The 20,096-nt window shown below is 39.0% G+C and overlaps 1 protein-coding gene across 6 annotated transcripts in view; it reads left to right on the top strand.

The window, feature by feature from the left end:
- Positions 1-20,096, top strand: part of LOC118706153 (muscular LMNA interacting protein) — a 241,572-nt gene that overhangs the window by 93,507 nt on the left and 127,969 nt on the right. For all 6 annotated transcript variants that reach the window (XM_045572971.1, XM_045572969.1, XM_045572966.1 and 3 more), the window contains exon 2: positions 17,716-18,105. In XM_045572971.1, coding sequence (XP_045428927.1) covers positions 17,716-18,105 — 390 coding nt within the window. The remainder of the gene's footprint in view (positions 1-17,715; positions 18,106-20,096) is intronic.

The following is a 20,096-nucleotide window of genomic DNA, read 5'->3' as shown; positions in this document are numbered from 1 at the left end:
AAGAATGCACAAAAAGCATTGTAGCTAGAGTTGAGGAGAGGAGGGTAGTAGAGACCAGGTCACATTGGGCTCTTGGCTGTTGTAAGGATTTTGGCTTAACCTCTAGGTGACAAGGGAATCTATTGGAGGGCATTGCATAAAGAAGTGACATGGTCTGACTTGCATTGGGGGCAATTTTGCTACTGTGTGGAAAATAAATGCAGTAAATTACAATAGGTCAGGCTTTCATAAAGCAAACTATGAGATAGAAAATAGCATGCAGGAAGTGTATCCTTATAGCTCTTACTAACAACACCTTTGGGAGATGGAAAGGAAGCAAGATTAGGCAGAGGGAGATTTGGGCTAAAATGCATTCTCAACAAAAGCCTAACGGATCTCATGAGGAGCTGTGAAATTGGCCATCACCCTTTTGAGTTGTCAAACATTGGAATGAGAGTGCCAGGCCTTTACATGATGCCTCAGTAGCCATTGGGTGCAGAAGGCAGAGTGACTGTGGGTAAGGAACTTTATTCAACTGAGAGCTACTCTTGGAGAGGACTGACAGCTGAGTATGGTCACAACACTTCCAGTGTCTGGGGAATAAATAGTCCCTAGCTTAAAGGGAGAGATGATTTATCAGAGCATCCACTACAGGAGGCAAAGTGGAAGCAGGCAAACTAGTTAGAAGAAAGTGATTCCGAAAGGAGACAGTGGTAGGTTCTGCAACTATAATGTTAGAAATAGAAGTAGTGATCTGTTCATTGTCTGGATTTATTTTGAAAAGAGAGACAGCAATATATACTGATATATTGATGTGGAGTTACCAGGAAGCAAGACAAAAACAATATAAGTCCATCATTTTTGGCCCATGTCATGAGAAATATATACAATTATATGCTGAAGTGAGAAAATATTTGGGGGGGGGGTAGAGAACAGTTTCAGGAAAAAGAGAAATAATTCAATTTCAAATGTATTAAGTTTTAGATATCTCTGAGATATCTAAGTGAAGATGTTAGTTGGATATATGAGTGTATTACCCAGGGAAGCCATCCAGGCTGGGTAATTAAATTTGAAATTCATTGGCTTATACATGCTATTTAAAGCTATGAGGCCAGATGAGATTATCCAAGGAGTGACTCCTGGGCTATTTCAAAGCTTAAGGGTCAGATGGCACAAGGCAGAGAGAGAAGGGATGTCTACGGTATGGGAAGAGGACCAAGAGCAAATGAATGGTATGACAGAAACCAAGCTAAGAAAATGATTCAACAAAAGGAAAGTAGTCCCCAGACACGCTTCCTGATGGATAAATGTTTCTTATTTTCTCTGTTCCCCTTTTAAATTCTACCATTCATAAGGCCTGTTCATTTCTTCTGAATATCTGATTATGTCAAACACTCTCACTTAGGTGCTAGATTGTTTTTCAATATTTGGAAGTTTCAGTTTCACTTGAATTAAGGAGGTTTACTAGTGTTCTTTTAACAAGGATGATATATCCAAAAGAGAGGAGAATCTACAAGCAGTAATCCCAGGAGTAGAAGTAATCCAGATGAGGCCAATCCATATGTCTGATACGGATGAGGCCAAAGTTAGGCTGTGATGGAATCTTATGCATTTTTGATGAATTCACTTAGAATATCACGCACTCATTTCAGAGTCTGTGATTTGGGTTAGTCCTGCTTTTCATCTATGGAATCACACCCATCACCCTGGAGTCAAGGATCCAAACTCTTGATGATTCCTATCTTCAAATGAAAAACACCACTCAGGGCCATGGCAGAGTGAGTCTCAAAGTTGGTCAATTGAAATAATAAACAGGAAACAGCAGCTAAGAGTGAGATGTCCCTGGAATGGCCTGAGACAAGGTTTTATGCAGCCTGTATTCAGCATATAACCTTGCACTCTCTCCTACTTCACTTTCCACCAGTGTAACTTGTGAAGGTGTCTTGTTCATGAAACTGTCACCCACATTGAGAAGAGGGGCCAAGTCTTCTTTATCCTGATGTTCCCCAAAGCATAGAATAGTGCCTGACACGCAACATGTGTTTATTAAGGTAAATAAATGGGATTTCTAATACCTTCATTTATCAAGCATAAGGCATGAAGAACAGACAAATGGACACTCTGTAGCCTGGGCAGGTGGATCTATTTAATTCCATGTTTCTTGGCAAACTTTCATGGGCTAATCTATTTTTCTCAAATTTGTTTTGCATGTCAGGAAGAGAGACTATTTGTTCTGTATTATTTATTTAAAAAGCAATATCTTAAGAGCCTTTGGCTGAAAGGTACTGCAGCAATATCTGTTTAGTAAGAAGGGTGAATGATGCCTTACTTCAGCCATCAATGATGCCAGATTTTAAAGATAATTTTAGATTATATATTTTTATTGCAAATTTTGATAAACTATTTTGTGTTTTTTTTTTAAAGAAAAATCAATAGAGAAGTTTGTGCTCCTTAGTTGAAGAGAGATCTTTAAAATTATATGTTTAGAAAATATTTCAGGGTCTTGGGCAGACCCTAGGTGACCTTTTAATCCATAACAAAAGTGGTTGTAATTGGAGGATAGATTGCCATAGCCTCCCTACATCATTGTAAGTAACTTACCTATTCTTCATACTTCAAGACTGGGGCCTGTTTTGCTTTTGTTTTTGTTTTTTACCAGGCACCATAATTTTATATTCAAATGAGGATGGTTTCTATAGAAATTGTCCCAAATACATCTGCTTTTTGAGGCTATATGTAGTTACTCACCAGATGGCTAATGCATGCTGTTATAATGCATAACTATGTGTGTTTTTTAAAGTAAAATTTATAATTTCTATCAATATAATAATCTCTAACACCATCAGTTATTAATTAACTAGAAGTCCAATACATGAACTCATGTATTGAAACTGGCTCTCCAACATCCCCCAAGGGGTCCTGGGTTGCAAGAGTGTACAGGTCAGGCCAAAGGACACCACCATATCAGACATATGGATTGGCCTCATCTGGATTACTTCTACTCCTGGGATTACTTCTACTCCTGGGATTACTGTGTATGATTGGGGCTGGGGAGAGACATTGGAGGTTGGCCAGCTGGGAGGAACTTTGGGAGGACTCCAGGGCATGTCTGGATCATCTCATACAGTCCCGATCGGCTGGACCCCAGCAGCAAGCTAACCTATTGATCAGAGCATCTGCCCCATGGTAGTCAATGCATGACATAGAGAGCAGTTGAGTGGCCTTAGCTTATTACGCTTTGATTGGTTGAATGGCTGGCTGGACGACTAGACACTTAGCATATTAGTCTTTTATTATATAGGACTAGAGGCCTGGTGCACAAATTTGTGCACGGGTGGGGTCTGGCTGGCCACCCCAATCAGGACCTATTGGGGCTAGCTGGTTGGAAGAGGATATGCAGGAGGTTGGCTGACTGGCCCTGCCCCAGAATAGGGTGGAAGGGGATGGCCTGGGGGAGGAGCCTTGGGAGGTTGGCCACCAGCCCCACCCCTGATTTAGGCCCAATTGAGGCTTGATTGCTGGGCTGGTGATGGGGAGGGATCTTCACTTGGGGTTGGGGGTCGATTGGGAGCCTGGATGGCTGGGGGAAGGGGCCACCAGAGGTTAGCCAGTCAGCCATTCAGCCAATCAAAGCATAATATGCTAATGATATGCTAAGGCTGCTCAACTGCTCGCTATGATGTGCATTGACTGCATGGGGGAGGACGCTTCAACTGGTAGATTAGATTGCTGCTGGGGTCTGGTGGATCAGGACTAGGCCAGATGTGCTGGACATGCCCTAGAGGTCTCCCACAGTCCCTCCCAACTGGCCCACCTCCTGCATCCCTCCCAGGCTCTGATCATGCACTGATGGGGTCCTTCAGCCTGGCCTGTGCCCTCTTGCAATCTGGGACCCCTCAGGGAATGTCGGAGAGCTGATTTCAACCTGATCCTGAAGGCTAGGCCAAGAGACCCCACTGGTATATGAATTTGTGCACTGGGCCTCCAGTATATAGATAAACCTAAAAAAATGATTAGTAAAAAGTTGGCAGTAAAACTCAGAGAAAATAGCAAAATACAAGGTGGAGCAAAAGTAGGTTTACAGTTGTTTGTATGGAAAAGAATACAATCTATACTAATAAAAGGGTAATATGCTAATTAGACTGGGAGACCTTTAGGGGGACCGACCATTCAGACATTCTTCTGGGCAAAGCCATGGTGCTGGGCCAAGGCAGAGGTGGTTAGGGGTGATCAGGCCAAGAGGGGAAGGCAGTTGGGGGTGATCAGGCCAGCAAGGGGAGCAGTTGGGGGCAAGCAGGCCAGCAAGGGGAGGGGGCAGTTGGGGGCAAGCAGGCCAGATGCAGAGTGGTTAGGGGTGATCAGGAAGGTGGGCAGGTGAGTGGTTAGAAGCCAGTGGTCCTGGATTGTGAGAGGGTTGTCCAATTGCCAGTTAAATCAGCAGTCAGACAGCCCCTCAGGGGTCTCAGATTAGAGAGGGTGCAGGCCGGGCTGAGGGCCACCCCTGTCCTGTGCACAAATTTTGTGCACCAGGCCACTAGTAGATAATATGTATAATAGAATACATATATTCTTAATTTATATTCCCTATTGAGTAAATTAAAACAACTTAATCCAAGATTTTTGATGATCAAGACTTAAACCTTCTAGTCTTATTTTCTTTACTCGCATTTATGTTATTTACCAAGCTGAATAACAACAGCACTAACAGGAGTAAGACATATTAAGCATTTGCTAGCACAGAGTTAAGGCTTTACATGCTGAATTTTACTGTTATCCTCACAAGAATCCTGTGAAAGTTTTATCCAAACTTCACAGGCGAGAGGACAGAGACTTCTGGATGTTTAGCAGCTTCCCTGGTCCCACAGCCAATAGTCAACTGACTCCAGGGTCCCATCCTTTTAGACTACACCTGCTGCTCCCTGCAGTTCTGATCGGTGCCTTCATGCAGGCTTTCCTCTCTGTGTGAAATTAGTACTATTCTTTCCCATCTTTATAGCTCCCTCTTTCCCCAGGTTTCTAAGAGCAGCCCAAATGCTGCTTTCTCCTTGAATTCCTTGGTTGGCTGTTCTCACACCATGCTGAAAAACTCCTCCAAGCCCTTACTACTCCACATGTCACAGGCAGCAGAAGAGCATCAAATGGAAATGCAGAATGAGGCCCCACTCCGGATGTCCTCAATCAGAAACTACACTTTTATTAGACCTTTGGGCAGTTTATGTGCAAAGTTTGAGAACTGTAGTATGGGACTTTACTTTTTTCTTCCTTTCTTTCTTTTCTGTTTCTTCCCCCTCCTCCTCTTCCTCCTCCTACTCTGCCTTCTCTTCTTTTTCTTCTTTCTTTCTTTATATCTATGTTATTTGTATACCTGTTGTATATTCTCAATTGAGCTGAAAGATCTTTGAGGGCATGAGGGTGTTATATTCTCTTTTGAACATATAAAATATACTCATACATAACATAGAAAAGCACATAATTTCTTAGTTGATATACCAGAACTTATATTTTAAAAGTCACATAATTTTTTTAGGTCAAAAGGTACTGTGTTATTTGGAATATTTTTTTTCCAGTGTGCTAACAGAGTCACTTTGACAATTAATTTACTGTTAATATTTCCACAAATTCAAGCTTTTGATAACATCGAAAATGTTAAGAGGCATAATCTAAGTCCTTAAAAAATAAAGCTTTCATTCTTTTCCATATCCTTTGGTCTATAACCAGTGCTTGAGTCACAACATCTTTCATTGCCAGAGTAAAAATATAGATATTACAGATTTGGAGTAAAATCAATACTTAGAAAATAGAAATACTGAAAGCTGAGGAGTTCAATCAATTTCACGTGTGAAGTTTTGAAGTTTATCTTCATTCAGGCCACTCACAGTCTCCTAAGAACGTTGGAATGGAATTTTGTTTTGACACATGTTTGATTCCAAGCTTTATTTTATAGCTAATTTGTTGACGAGCAAAACCTCCGTTACTGCAGATGCTCCTATAACGTCCTTGCTACTTCCATGCCAAGGACCGATAATTCACACTATTGAATTTTTGAAATGATCAGTGTGTGTTTTCTATTTTTTTATTTAAACACAGTGTTTGCATATATTTGTACCTTTAAGTGTTCTCAGGAAGTGTGACCAACTGATCACTGAGACTGGCAGATGCTCAGCCCTTCAATCAGCTTCTAGTTGCTGCTGTACAATCTGGCGTCTCTTCTTTCTGCAGAATATGTAACTGGCACACATGCGTGAAAAGAGGGCAAACACATATTGGTGGCTTTTTTTTTTTTAACCTTCTGCTGGCTCCATTTCAGCAGTCAGTATGACCGCACAGAAAATTACAAACCTAGAAATTGTCCACATAGACATCTACCTTCTGAAGCTGACAAAATTCTTCACTTCAGAGAGGATTGCCTTTTTTCAGAATTATTTCTTTTTTTCCCTGTGTGAGTGTGTGTGTTGCTTCAGTCACAGGCTCCCTTCCCACCTCATCATTGGTTTGCTCACTCCCTTACGTGATGAGTCAATGCTTCCAGAATAGGGGCTTCCGAGGGACTGCAGGAACTATTACTTCCAAATGAGCTCGTGATCTTAACAGGGAGCGCTCAGACCACACCCCAGGTAAAAGGAGGTCTTTCCTTTATGCTTTCAAGAACTTTTAAAGGCTGTGTGCGGTGGTATTTGCTGCAAAAGGGCTTGAGGGAGAGCTGCCTGGGTATAGATAGATTTGACTGTGTATCAAAGAGAAATGCTATCTGCAGTTACTGTAAAGGCAGAACTGCTTACTGGGGAACCAGAGAAAATGCTCAGGACCGCCCTTGGCTTGGTGTCAATGCTAAGACACCTTGTCATGTCTGTTTTCAACAGGAGGCTAGAGGCCATCTGTGAGTGTGGGTGTCAACACTGGAAGGAGAGAACTTTTAGGGAAATGAAAGAAACGAAGGCATTGCAGCCTGAAACTGAGCAAAGGAGCAGTTAGCTGTCATGGCCTGGGGGGAGGACAGTTTCTTAAATTATTTGGCTGCTTGGTGAGAAGGTGACAGGCTCAGCACTCTTGAGTGCTTGAAACCATTAAAAAAAAGAAAAGATTTGAATCCTGCCAGCTCTAATTTCTATTATTAAAATAGTTTCCCAAGGATAGGAATGAAGACGTGATTTTAAACTGCACTGACAACTGAAAGTGTTAACTGGCATTTAACAAATGCAATGGTATTAACATGCATCTGTTTCTGCTTTGTGCGGAAAATGATTTTTCATCACCATAGCGATTCATTTCTGGGCTCCAATGAAACTTGGCCACAGTATGTGGTAAATAGCATTTTTTTTCCTTTCCCAAAGAAGGGATTTAGCAGTCTACCGGCTAGGCTAACACGTGATTCTTCATCTAAATGCAGCTGCTGTAATGTCAAATTTCTTTTCAACTGAATTCTGTACAAAAAAATTTTGTACATCCTTGGTAAGATCAGAGGCTGCTAGGTAAAGGCAGAGAACAGAGCCTCATGCTAACACTGTATTCCCAACTTAAAAGTGAATACCAAGCCTTTGCCCTTTTTGTGGTGGCTGTTCTGAGGCATGTGTTATGGACAGAAATTTTTCCGTGTTCTTGTTCTCTATCAGTAACCTAGGAAGATAAATGAGTCTTTAGTCGTATTAGATTTTCCTTTTTAATGTTATTCTTAAATGGCATCTATTGGTTCAATTAAAATTTAAAAGAAGTATTCTTCTACAACTGGTACAGAAATTTTATGTAGGTTAGGGATACTTTTATAAGAAAATATAACAAATGAAGTATAAGAAAAGAATTTTGCTTCTTTTTAGTTGCTTTCATTGTCCACATGTGATTATGTCCAGATATTCCTTTGAGGGTGTTGTTATAAAAGCACACTTTATTCATTGAAGCATCAGTTTTCTTTTAAAGTTATTTTCTAATCATTAAAAAAAACTTTATTGTTGAAAGTATTACATAGGTCCTCCTTTCCCCCCATTAACCTCTTTCAGAACCTTCCACTCTCCCCTACCCCAGGCCCTCACCACCTCACTCTGTGTCCACGGATTATGCATACATGCCTACAAGTTCATTGGTTGAACTCTTCCTACTCACCCTCCCCTGCCTTCCCTCTGAGGTTCAACAGTCCGTTCAGAAGCATCAGTTTTCATCCACATGAGTGGAGATCTGTGTATTTTATAGAGATTTAAGGAGTATTAAATTATACAATTTGTGCAAGGTTTTTGGAAACTTAAATTTTCATTATTTATATGCTGTAGAAGGCAAGGGCACTTACTTTTACTAATGGTTATATGTATTTCATAACATATGAAGTGCTTATACTGAATGGGGTGCTTATACTGAAGACTGTACTACGTTAGTATTTGGATGGAACAAAAAATACACCTATAGTCACCATGTAGGGGCAAGAGGGAGGCCTACAGAACCTGGGGACAAAATCACATTGTCACCTCTTCTTTGACCTCTAAATGACAGTCTATGATGAACTATCTGAACAACCTAAGTGATTTCTTTGCTAAAGCCACTCTCCATCCATCATGCTATTGATGAAATTAGTCATGTCAAGAAACCTTTCTAGAAAATCCATGTAGAAATTGTGTTGCATTATGAATTGCTGATAAGACTAGTGGGCTTCCCAAATCTCAAAAAAGATCTAATGTTCTTTCCTACAAAGGAAAGCACTGGTTTTTTATTTTCTGATGATAAGCTGCAAAAGAGGTGTTGTAACATGATTGCAGTCATGAAATAATGACAAATATCGTTCAAGGCTAAAAATAATATTAAAAAATGAAATTTGGCTCAGGAGGGTTTATCTGTGTATGTACACCCACTAAGGATTATGCATTGTTTTTATAAGGCATAAATGTTTTAGTTTATTAATCACCAGAAAGGTATGCCCTATAATGTGGCCCAGACTTAGTTTGTTAGGCCTGTAACTTCAGCAAAATTTCCCACAAGGAAATCCAGTCCTCTTTGTTTGATTTCATGTCCACAAAGGAAATATTCAGTTAATAATCTAGTGTCCAAGATAGCCTGTTCCAGGTACCCTCTAACTGTGGTCTCACACTGAGCCACCATGCTGTCTTTCTCTCCAGCCCAATCTTTCTGTTACCCAGCACATCTTTGGTTTTCATAAGGATGACCTTGTTGACATTTTTGTGTCACAATTCCCTAACCTTCACAATCTCAAGTGTTCCTCCTGCTTTTTCATTTCAGATACCCAGTCTCAAGGCCAAAGCCTGGACCTCATAATCCCCTAGAATTATTCTACTTCTAAATCTTAAACTCTCACAACCATGCTATGACTCAAAGCCTTCTAGTGCTTTGAATCTGTGGTCCCTCTTCTTTACCCAATTAAACTAACTGTCCATGGTAGATCATTTGCTCTACTCTCATTAGTACTCTCAATTTCCTTGTTTTCACAACATTCTTCTGCTAAAACTGCATCCAAATGTCAATTCTCTAAATGCTACGACTTACTTTCTCTGTTCATTTGATAGGCAATTGAACATCCCTGGAAAGAATATAACAAAGCTAAGCAAATTGCTTTACTACAACTCAGAGATTTACATTTGGGCTGGGCTCCCAGTATTATCTGTCAATCCTTTTGTTTATTAATCCTTTTTTTTCTATTCCTGTCAATGATATTCCAGGCTTTCCTAATTTCTTTAAAATACCATGTTGCCCTAGCGAGTTTGGCTCAGTGGATAGAATGTGGACCTGTGGACTGAAGAGTCCTTGGATCAGTGCCTGAAAAGGGCATGTACCTCAGTTGCAGGCTTGATTCCTGGCTCTGGTTGGGGGCCTGTGCAGGAGGCAAACAATCGATGTGTGTCTCTCACATCGATGTTTCTCCCTCTTTGTCTCTCCTCCCCGCTTCCAGTCTCTCTAAAAATCAATGGAAAAATATCCTCCAGTGAAGATTAACAAAAATAAAATCAAATCCCATTTTGCTTTTACTTGTTCTTCCTTTGCTGCTTGGTCACTTAATGTTAGAATCTGGAAGGTTCAATCTTGGATCTCTTTTTTTCCTCTTTGTGGTAATTTCATCTAGTCTCATGGTTTTTAAATACTATGTATAGGTTAACAACCCTAGTAATGTAATCTCCAGCACAGACTTTCTTCTAAACTTGACTCCCTATACACATTCTACTTGGATGTATATTTCAAACTTGATATTTATTCTCAAACAAGCTTTACCTATTGTTTTCCCATCTAGTAAATAATAACTCGTGCTTTAAGAAATGACTGACATAAAAAATGTTGACCTGGTCTTTACTCTTGTTTATCTCTTATATTCTACATCTAACTTTTCAGCAATTTCTAAGATTTTCCTTTAAAATATAGCCAGAAGTTTACACTTCTGATTACTATTATTGCAGCAACTTGAGCGCAAACTACCATTTTTTTCTCCCATGGGTTATTGCAATAGCTTTATAGCTAGTATTCATAGTGTATAAGTATTGGAAATACTATGTATTGTACAGAGGTTTTTTTTTTTTTTTCTTTTTTCTTTTTTTTTTTTCTTTACTCTCTGTTCACTAGAATGTAAATTCCATTAGGGTAGAGATTTTTGTTCACTGTGATATTACCAATCCTACAGAAATACCTCACAGTTAATAGGCATTTGATAAGACCCTGTTCAATAAATAAAAGTAGTAAGTATAAGTAAGTACAATGTTCAAGTGAATATTGTTTATAGTAGGAACATATTATAGTATCAGGACTGAAGGCCATATAAAGTAACAAAGATGTAGATGAGTGAATAGATGTGTGATGGGGACCTTGGAAAATCTTCTCCGATTGCTTTAATTATCTTAATGGAATGGGAAACAAAGTCATCAGCTAAGAGTGAGACTAGGGGAGATACCAGGGGCTTGAAGAAAGAAAAAAAGATGTGAGTTTTCTAGGCAAGTAGAAGAGTGAATGGGCTATGGAACCATAGTATGATTATAGAGCAGCACTGTAAGGTCTGCTTGAGGCTCAGAGTCATAAAAATTTGAAGTGAATCAGTAAGCACAGTCATGTGATTTTTTCCATAACCACATTCACCTCTGTGATTCAGGGGTAGAATAAGCATGGGGTCCAATTTAGTGAGAACTGTGACTTACCTACACAGGAATGATAATGTGAGAGGTTGGTATGCATGGGAGAAGTTGTGGTAAATGCATGCTGATTATAAAAAAGAAGTATGGGAAAACCTAATGTTGGAAGAATCAGTAGATTTTCATTTTGGTGGGACCACGAAGTGTTGGAGTTAGAAAACTGGAGTGAGTGGTATAGGAAGAAAAGAAGAAGTGGTCATAGAATGGAAAAAAACAGAAATATGGGGGGACCATTGGTTTTTATCTAGGCTAGGAATGTGAGATGCAAGGAGAGTAGAGGCAACACAATACTAGAAAATTTATCCATGTAATCTCTCTATATATAAAAAGCCAATGACCGTAATGCTATACAGATCATAAAGGCTGATCACTATGATACCTACTGTGGCCAGCAAACCGGCTGGATCAGGGGGTGGGGCCAGCTGGCCAACCTTGTGGCCTTGCCCCCCTGCCTGCCAGCCCCTGATTGGACTCACCCACCCTGATCAAGGGCAGCCCACCAGCCAAACGCACCTGCCCCTTTCCTCTGGCCAGTCCTGCCCCTGATTATATCCCCCACCCCAATAAGGGATGGGGCTGGCCGACTAACCTTTTTCAGCCCCTCCACCTGGCCAGCCCCACTCCTGATGGGTTCCCGCCACGCTGATTGGCCTACAACCCTTCTCTATGACTCCCTCCTCCTGATTATCCCCCCATCTCAATAGAGCGGGGTCAGCTGGCCAACCTCCTGCAGCCCCTCCCCTTACTTGGCCCCACCCCAGATCCACCCTTCCCCACCTCGATCAGGGGCAGGACCAGCCAACTAACCACCCATGGCCCCTCCCCCAGGCCCCTTGTCCCCAATGGACACCTCCTAACTCATTCGGGGGAAGGGGCTGGTGGCCTACCACCCACAGCCCCTCCCCATGCCAGCCCCACCCCCAATCAGTCGCCCAATCCCAATTGGAGTCAAGGCCCACTGGCCAATTGCCCATGGCCCCTTCCCTCAGCTGGCCTGGTCCTGATCAGGCCCCAGATTGGGGCGGGCTGGCCAGTCAACCTCCTACCATCTCCTCCTCAGGATAGGCCCAGCCCCAATCAACTCCATTTGGGGCTAGCCAGACCCCACCCATGCATTCCTGCATTGGGACTCTGGTATAAAATAATGAAAAGCATAGTGTAAGAGATAGTAGATTGAGCCAGGAACGTAATCTTTAAAGAAAAGAGTTTTATGTAGATATGGGCAGGTAACTGTGAAAAGGAGAAGTAAGGAGTGTTCTACATTGATGACACAAGATTCAAAGCTGGAAGTTTTTAGGTAAGAGGAAGGAAGAGGAATGATTGGACGCATTAAACAGGAGTAAGGAGCATACCTATTTTACTCCCATGTCAGTGTGAGAGGAAACAGCTACCACTGAGGGAGCTTCTTGGGAAGGACAGTCCTTCAGGGGGAGCCATGGTTTAGTTAGAGCTAGAATATTTAGAAAAGAAGTTAAGAGTATGGAGGGTTTTGTGATGGCTGACTGAATCCCAGAGAGTGAACAGGGAAAGTATAACGAGTTGGGGCGAGCATGGTACAAGATGGGAACAAAACTAGGGGTGTGTATAGCATATGGAGATTGAGGGATGATGCAGAGGTCTGGATTTTCACAGGAACAGAAGTGATCAGTGTTAAAATCCATGTTGAGATAAAGTCCAAGTTGTCTGAGGCATAGAAAGGTAGTACAGCTTAAAGGGAATGGGAAGTTAGGATCTTGCCAGAGCATATCATATATATTTAATATTCTCTTTTATTTCAGAGAGGAAGGAAGAGGTAGAAGGAGATAGAAACATGAACGATGAAAGAGAATCATTGATTGGCTGCCTCTTGCACTCCCCCTACTGGGATTGAGCCCAGAACCCCGGCATGTGCCTTTGACTGGAATCGAACCCAGGGCCCTTCAGTGCAGGCCAACGCTCTATCCATTTAGCCAAATCTTCCAGGGCCATATTACATATTTTCTGACAGAGGCATTGAGGCAGCAAAGCAGCAGTGTTACTCTGACTAGATGGAGCTAATTCTGTCATGTACATTGATTATATAAAAATGATCTCCCTCACCTTCCCACTTCTCCACTCCATTAGATGTATGACCTTTCTTCAACTTAATTCATTTTCTCTGGACTCCAAGGAGACCATGTTCCTTTTCTTCTTTCTGTAACTTAATCTGCCTGCTTCTTCCAAGATCTTGCTCTGCTTTTATTTTCTACTGCTTCCTTCCTTCAGTCTAAAGATATGTTCAAGTTTATCCCATTACAGACCAAAAGGCATCTCCTTAACTCTGCTTCCCTATCTGACTACTCTGAATCTTTCTCCTTACTTCTCATCCAAACTTCAAAAAAGAAATTCACAGCATCATCTTCTCTTTCTCCCTTTTCATTTAATCCTCAAGTGATAGCAGTTGGCTTTTTGTCCTTGTCTCTAGTCTTGTGTCCCTTCAAAACCAGAATTATCTATCTAAAAATCTTGTGTGAATATGTCATTTCCCAATCTTTAATGGTTCTCTAGTGGCAATAAATAGGACACAATAAAGCGTGATCTACAACCCACTGCTGCTTTTTCCCATGCTTTCTCTCTGCTGGTTTTATCAGCCCCAGACATCATTACTTTCCTCTTCACTGGGACTTCAATTTCAGGTGTGTTTTTTTTTTCTCTGAGATTTTTAGGTTGGGTAGATAACCCCTCTCACTTTTCCCTTAGTATTCTGTGCACACTCTTTTTCTACTTGTGAGTAATGGTCTATTGACTGTTTCCTAGTCACTGTTTTATCCCAAGCTCCTGATTGCCTGCCACATAAAAAATACTTACTGAAATTTATTTATGAATAAATAAAGAATGAATGAAAAATATATCCTTTAGCAGGCATTCACATCCTGATAGCCAGAAAAGCATACTTCCAATTTTGAATCCACATTTAGCATTCTCATTATTGATAAATGTTAAGTTTCTTGAAAGCTTAGTGATTATGAGTCCAATTGAACCTGCTAAACCAGGGTTAAAAGGATAAAAGTCCATTTGAAACAGACTGGAAGGTGAGTTTGTGATGAACCCACCGAGGTAGAGATGCCCCATAATATTCTAACACATTAATTTGCCACCTGTTGTTTTATTGTCATCCCCTACAACAGGATCTTCTTGATGCACTATGACTATTTTTATAGCTGTTTTCTTTGGCATTCATATACATGACCACAGGACAATAGGCAGTTTATCAAAATAAGTGAGATAAATATCCTGGTGTATAGAGAAAAAGTCAAGATGAACCTTTGACAAGACTGAAACTCTAATTTATTACATGTCTCATAGGTCTCTTCTGGTGATTCTGAAGCCAAACCTCTGATCTTCACATTTGTCCCCACTGTCAGAAGACTACCAACCTACTCTCAGTTGGCTGACACCTCTAAATTTCTTGTTAAAATTCCTGAGGAACCAAGTGATAAGAATCCAGAAACTATAAATAGGGTAGGATTATTTTTATTCTTTTTTATATCAAGCAAATAACATTACATCATCCAAAATAATGTCTTAGAAGTTTGAATGGGTGTTTATTTCCTCCACTTTAAGTGAGATGGCTAAAAAATCTAAGGTTGACTAAAAATATAATTGTGTAACAGAAACTTAAAGGTAATCTGATCCCAGGTTCTCTCTAATACATTATTCTCACCCTTTTGAGTTGATATTTTATCATTTGCCTCCTGCCACCTCCCCTTCTCTCAAATGTATTTTAAATTATAAAAACAAAATTAAAAATTTACATTTATTTAGAAAGAAAATACAAGATAAAACAGTGAGGTGCTACTATTTAAATGTAATAATTGGAAACATTAAAAAAGTATAATATCCAGTGGGGATATTGTGGGGATATTCACATGGCTCACATTTTGTTGCTAGTTATGTGAATATGTACAATTTTGGGGGGAAAACCTTTATCCATTATCATAAAACTGTTCATAGCCTTTCAATAACCTCTTTGAAATGTATCCCCAAAAATAGAACAAAAAAAGGAAAAATGTTATATAAAAATATTTAGTGAAAAATAAAAACAGCATAATGCCACAAAAGTTAAGAATATGATAATACCTCACCTTGGCAAACTTATAATTATGGTGATAATATAAATTAATGGAAAATGTTAACCTTATAATATGTCACAAAATAGGCTATAAAATTGCATTTATACCCTGATTAGACCTATCTAAAATGCGACCAAAACTGAAAATAAAATTAAGACAAAATGGACAGAATTCTGAAAATGATTTGTATTAGAAAATTAAATGATATGTGGGTTAAAAAAATCTCCTTAGAATGTGTTTCAATATTGTCTTATTTTAAATAAAATGTGACTGGGGAACTTTGTGGTATGCTTGAATCAACTGGAAGGGCATAAAATAATCTGATTTACTTTCTATGAAAACTCCTTATCTAGCAAGTAGTAATATATCTGGGATTCTGGATATTTCAATGCTATCTTATTTCAAAGACCATTGGGACTAAATTAATTTAGAAAATTTCTGAATACTGCATAAGGCACTTCTGGTGAGTTTCTAACAGTAGTCAACTACATATAATATATTCATGGGTTCCTTTGTTGTTAGACACTATGATTATGTGAGACTGTAAATATATGAACCAATTTTGGTTGCAGATCTCCAAAGCTTCCTAGGATGATGATAATCATCTGATGTTAAAAATGATACACACAGAACTACATTGTTAAAATGAGATTGAAATTTTTTTCTTTCTATTTTTTTAAACAGTTCAGTATTATAATCGAACAGGATAAATAATCCCTCATTCTTTCTATATTTCACAACTATTTACTGAGTGTGTTACATGCTTGGTGCTGTGTATTCTGAGTGAATAAAGTCAACTCATAACTTATTTGTTATTGGGAATACAGGCAATGAAAAAACTGAAAAAATATATAATAAAGTCTCAAGTAGTGATAAATGCTGTAAAAATGCTTCAGAATAAAGGAATAGAGAATGATAGACTATGGGGGAATGGGCTATTTTAGATCATTAAAAATGTTTTTAAAACTAGTTTAATTTTTTGCCAGTTTTTTTAGTTATTCCATTACTTTTCATAATAAAAAATTGTCATAGAATGCTTCTATGTTAATTTAAACCCTTCCAATTTGGGGGGTTGTTATTATAGAGCATTGTAATTAACATGTGAAGTGACCATTATCAGAGAAATCCTAATCAGAGGCAATTTGTATTCTATCTTGACCTTACCAGCACAAGCTGAAAGGTGTGAAATGAGTGTGTAAAGTCAACTCCTTAACTTAGTTACACCTAATCAATGATATGACTTCTATTCTGCCTTTTACACACAGAATACATACATACCTATTATCACATATTATATTGATGACCACAGTTAAAATTATTTTAATTTAATTAGCTTCTTTTATTATTTGTGCACGAGGGAGGGGGGTCCCTCAGGCCAACCTATACCCTCTCACAATTCAGGACTGCTGGCTCCTAATTGCACCTGCCAGTCTGCCTGATCACCCCTAACCACCTCTGCCTCAGCGGCTTCATCCAGAATGATGTATAGAATGATGTCCGGAAGGTTGTTCGGCTGTCCAGTCTAATTAGCATATTATACTTTTATTATTAAAGATAGTATGGTTATCAAAACCAAGAAAATTAACCTTAGGTATTTTAAACACAATCTTAGCATAGCACAGCTACTATCATTTTAGAACAAAGTGTTTTGGTAGCATGGTAAAGCTGTCTTATGAACCTTCTATATTTTCATAGAAAATTGGATGGGAGCCAAAGCTGGTTTGGCTCAGTGGTAGAGTGTCAGTCTGTGGACTGAAAGGTCCCAGATTCGATTCCGGTCAAGGGCATGTACCTTGGTTGAGGGCACATCCCCGGTAGGGGGGTGGGCAGGAGGCAGCTGGTCGATGTTTCTCTCATCAACGTTTCTAGCTCTCTCTCTCTCTCTGTTAAAAATCAATAAAATATATTAAAAAAACAAAAAAAGAAAATTGGATGGGAAAAGGTATAGAATTACAAATCCAAAATAAAATAACAACAAAAAGTACTTTGTACTGAAAATATCTATCTTTTTTTGGGTGTTCTATTCACAAGTTCTTCCCAATTAGCTTAGATTGTTTTGTCTGAATATCTGTGAATTTTGTTCCAATTTAAATTTTTCTCTCAGATTTTTAGAGAAAGTTATATTATTTTAAAATGTTTCAATGGGATTTCCTCTCTCCCCCATTTATACAGAATATACAGGTTTTGCTTGACCATTAGCTAAACCCTGTACTATTAATAGTCTCCCTTTGTTTCATGAATGTCTTTATGGAAAACATTACTCTCTCCATCTCTTTTTACAAAGTCATCTCATCATTTATTTGAAAGCAGGTTTGTTTGTTGATGTTGATTCTGAGGACTACAGTGTTTGAGTTTGGACTAGGACAAATAGGTAACCTAGTAAATGTAAACTGTTAACTTCAACCTAATCTTTTTTCAGCCAACCTGATCTTTAAATATATTTTTAGAAATTCTTGTCCTTATGGAGACTATGCTTTTAAGTGTACATGCAAAAAAAGTAGCATGTATCAAACTGACATCAATGCTTTTATTTATTGCAGTCTAATTTCAGTGAGTACTTGACCTTGAAAGCTGGGAGCCAACAGCAGAGAGACGGAGGGGCATTGACTTACCCTTCAGAGGGCATTGGAAAGATATCAAAAGTAAGGGAATTTAAAGTGAACGAACCCCAAGGAATGCAGCAAAGTGGCCTCTTCAAAGCTGAATATGTCTTTATTGTGGACTCTGAAGGGGAAGATGAAGCTACAAGCAAAAAAGTTGAACAAAGCCCCCCAGGGGGGACGGGCACCATAGCTCCTCGGCCTACGTCTCTGGCAATCTCCAGTCCGGTCTCTGATGTGGTGCGTCCCAAAACACGGGCAGCAAACCTCCAGGCCCCATCACATCCTGAAATGCCTCATGGGATGGCTTCTCAACAAAAGCATGGGCAGGTAGGTTTTTCTTCTTACAAGAGAAAAAATATTGTTTATACACCCTTTGTTCTAGACTTTTCTTGTCAAGGCATACAATACTCAAAGAAAAAGACGTTACAAAACCAAAATCGTATGATCATAAATCATCAAGGTGTAAACATAGGCAGTAAATTTATAAGACATAAAGATTATACAATTATACTGTGAGTTGGCTGAGGAGAAAATGTAAAACCTTTAATTGGAGAGGATTTCGGGAAACCCTACTTCTTCCTTTTGAAATTCTTGTGAAGGTTGATAATGGGAGTTTCTTAGGAGAGAGTGCTTGATGAGCTGGGTGCTTCAAGAGGCACACTGAAAACATGAGAAGCATCCAATGAGAGGACACCTGTTGGATTTTAGATATACTAGTAAATATGTTGCTTTCAAACTAGGAAAAGAGTAGTAAAGGGTACAGTAGGAAATAAAAGTGTATAAGGAAAATAAGTTCCTCCTGTATGTCCTAAGGGAAATATGTACTGTAGTCCTAGAAGCCATCATGGTGGGACTGGCCTCATTAAAATGGGAAGAAGATCGCATCCCATAATTTAGCAGCAAGATGGAATGATTTCTTTAAGGTGGACGGAAAGCCTTTGATATAGTAGAAGACTGATGTCTATGATGGCAAGAAAAATATCAAGGAAAGGAAGGGAGGGATTTTGAAGGGGAAAATATGAAGATTTTGCCATTGACTGTCTATTTGTTGTAATGAAATTATTAGATGACTTTAACAAAGTGTATGTAGAATGTCAAGAATGCAGAAGCTGGCTTTAGAGTACAAAGTGAATGGAGAGTTGCCCTTGACAGTGAGCATGGGAGAGTACCAAGATGTTGTTTAGGATCTATCAGACCAGATATTTGCAAGCACCCCAAAGTAGTTGGGTGAACATTATTGATGAACTAAACTTTTGGTTGGACTTTTGGATCTATGTAAAACTGTAGAGTAGGGATTTTATTTTTAGTGCCACCCCATCTTTATTTCTGTGCTTTAACTGGCTTCCTGATGCTGTATGCATATCTCCATCAAGCATCTAGTATCCTGTGCTGCTTTTTGGTGATAGAAGACTCTTTCTGGGCTATCTCTACCCAGGATGATTGGACTGGAAAAAATTTCTTCTTGAAGTTTAGTCTCAGCTAGTTATTGGAAATATTCTAATCATACAATTAAACATACTCTCAGTAAGTGGTGATAGGCTTAAATATTTTTTTTCTTAACTCAGGAAAGATGATGGAATAACCAAGTAGGAGATGTGAGGATTTCCATATTAGTAGAGGTTAGTGTGATGGGGCCCCTTTGAAAAAGAACATGCAGGTGTGATGATACTAGATATAAATAAATGAAACAATTTTTTAGCAATTTTTAAAATTTATTCTTTTTTCCCCAGTTGATATATTTCTTCACAAATTGGTCATTTATTTTGATTTCATGAGACTAAATATATAGAGGTCAAACTGGATGCTACACAAACACTTTGGAAACTTTTTGCCAGTATAGGTTAGAGGTTATAGTTCATGCTATCAGAGCTACAATGGAAAGGCAAAGCTCAACCTTATTCATTAGTAGTGGCTGAAAATGATGGTTACTGCTAATGGAGTAGTTCTGAATCCTGAAATGTTTGGGAATAGCTGTTGTTCCTGTTTCCATGTTTCTTAATAATTCATTTTAGTGATGAAATAATAAAAAAAGATGAATTAAAAATAAGAGGGCTGTCACACACAAATTTAAACTAAAGAGAAATAACCAGAGCATGCAAGAAGACAAAATAAGTTTAATGATGTCAGTAGAAGAAATTTAATGTAAAAAGTGTAAAGACTACCTTGTGATTGGATTACTTGATGCCAAAAATAGCAAGTTTTCAAACAGAAATGCAGTTAAGTGATTTTCTGTTCAATCTGGTAAAAATGAATCTTTATATAGGATTGTCTATAAGTTAGAACTATTGTTAGTCATAAGTATTTATTAGGCTATTCCT

The sequence above is a fragment of the Pipistrellus kuhlii genome, unplaced genomic scaffold (genome assembly GCF_014108245.1).
Source record: "Pipistrellus kuhlii isolate mPipKuh1 unplaced genomic scaffold, mPipKuh1.p scaffold_m20_p_5, whole genome shotgun sequence".
NCBI classification, from domain to species: domain Eukaryota; kingdom Metazoa; phylum Chordata; class Mammalia; order Chiroptera; family Vespertilionidae; genus Pipistrellus; species Pipistrellus kuhlii.
Note: the sequence above shows the minus strand (reverse complement) of the source record. Positions and strands in the feature narration are given on the sequence as shown.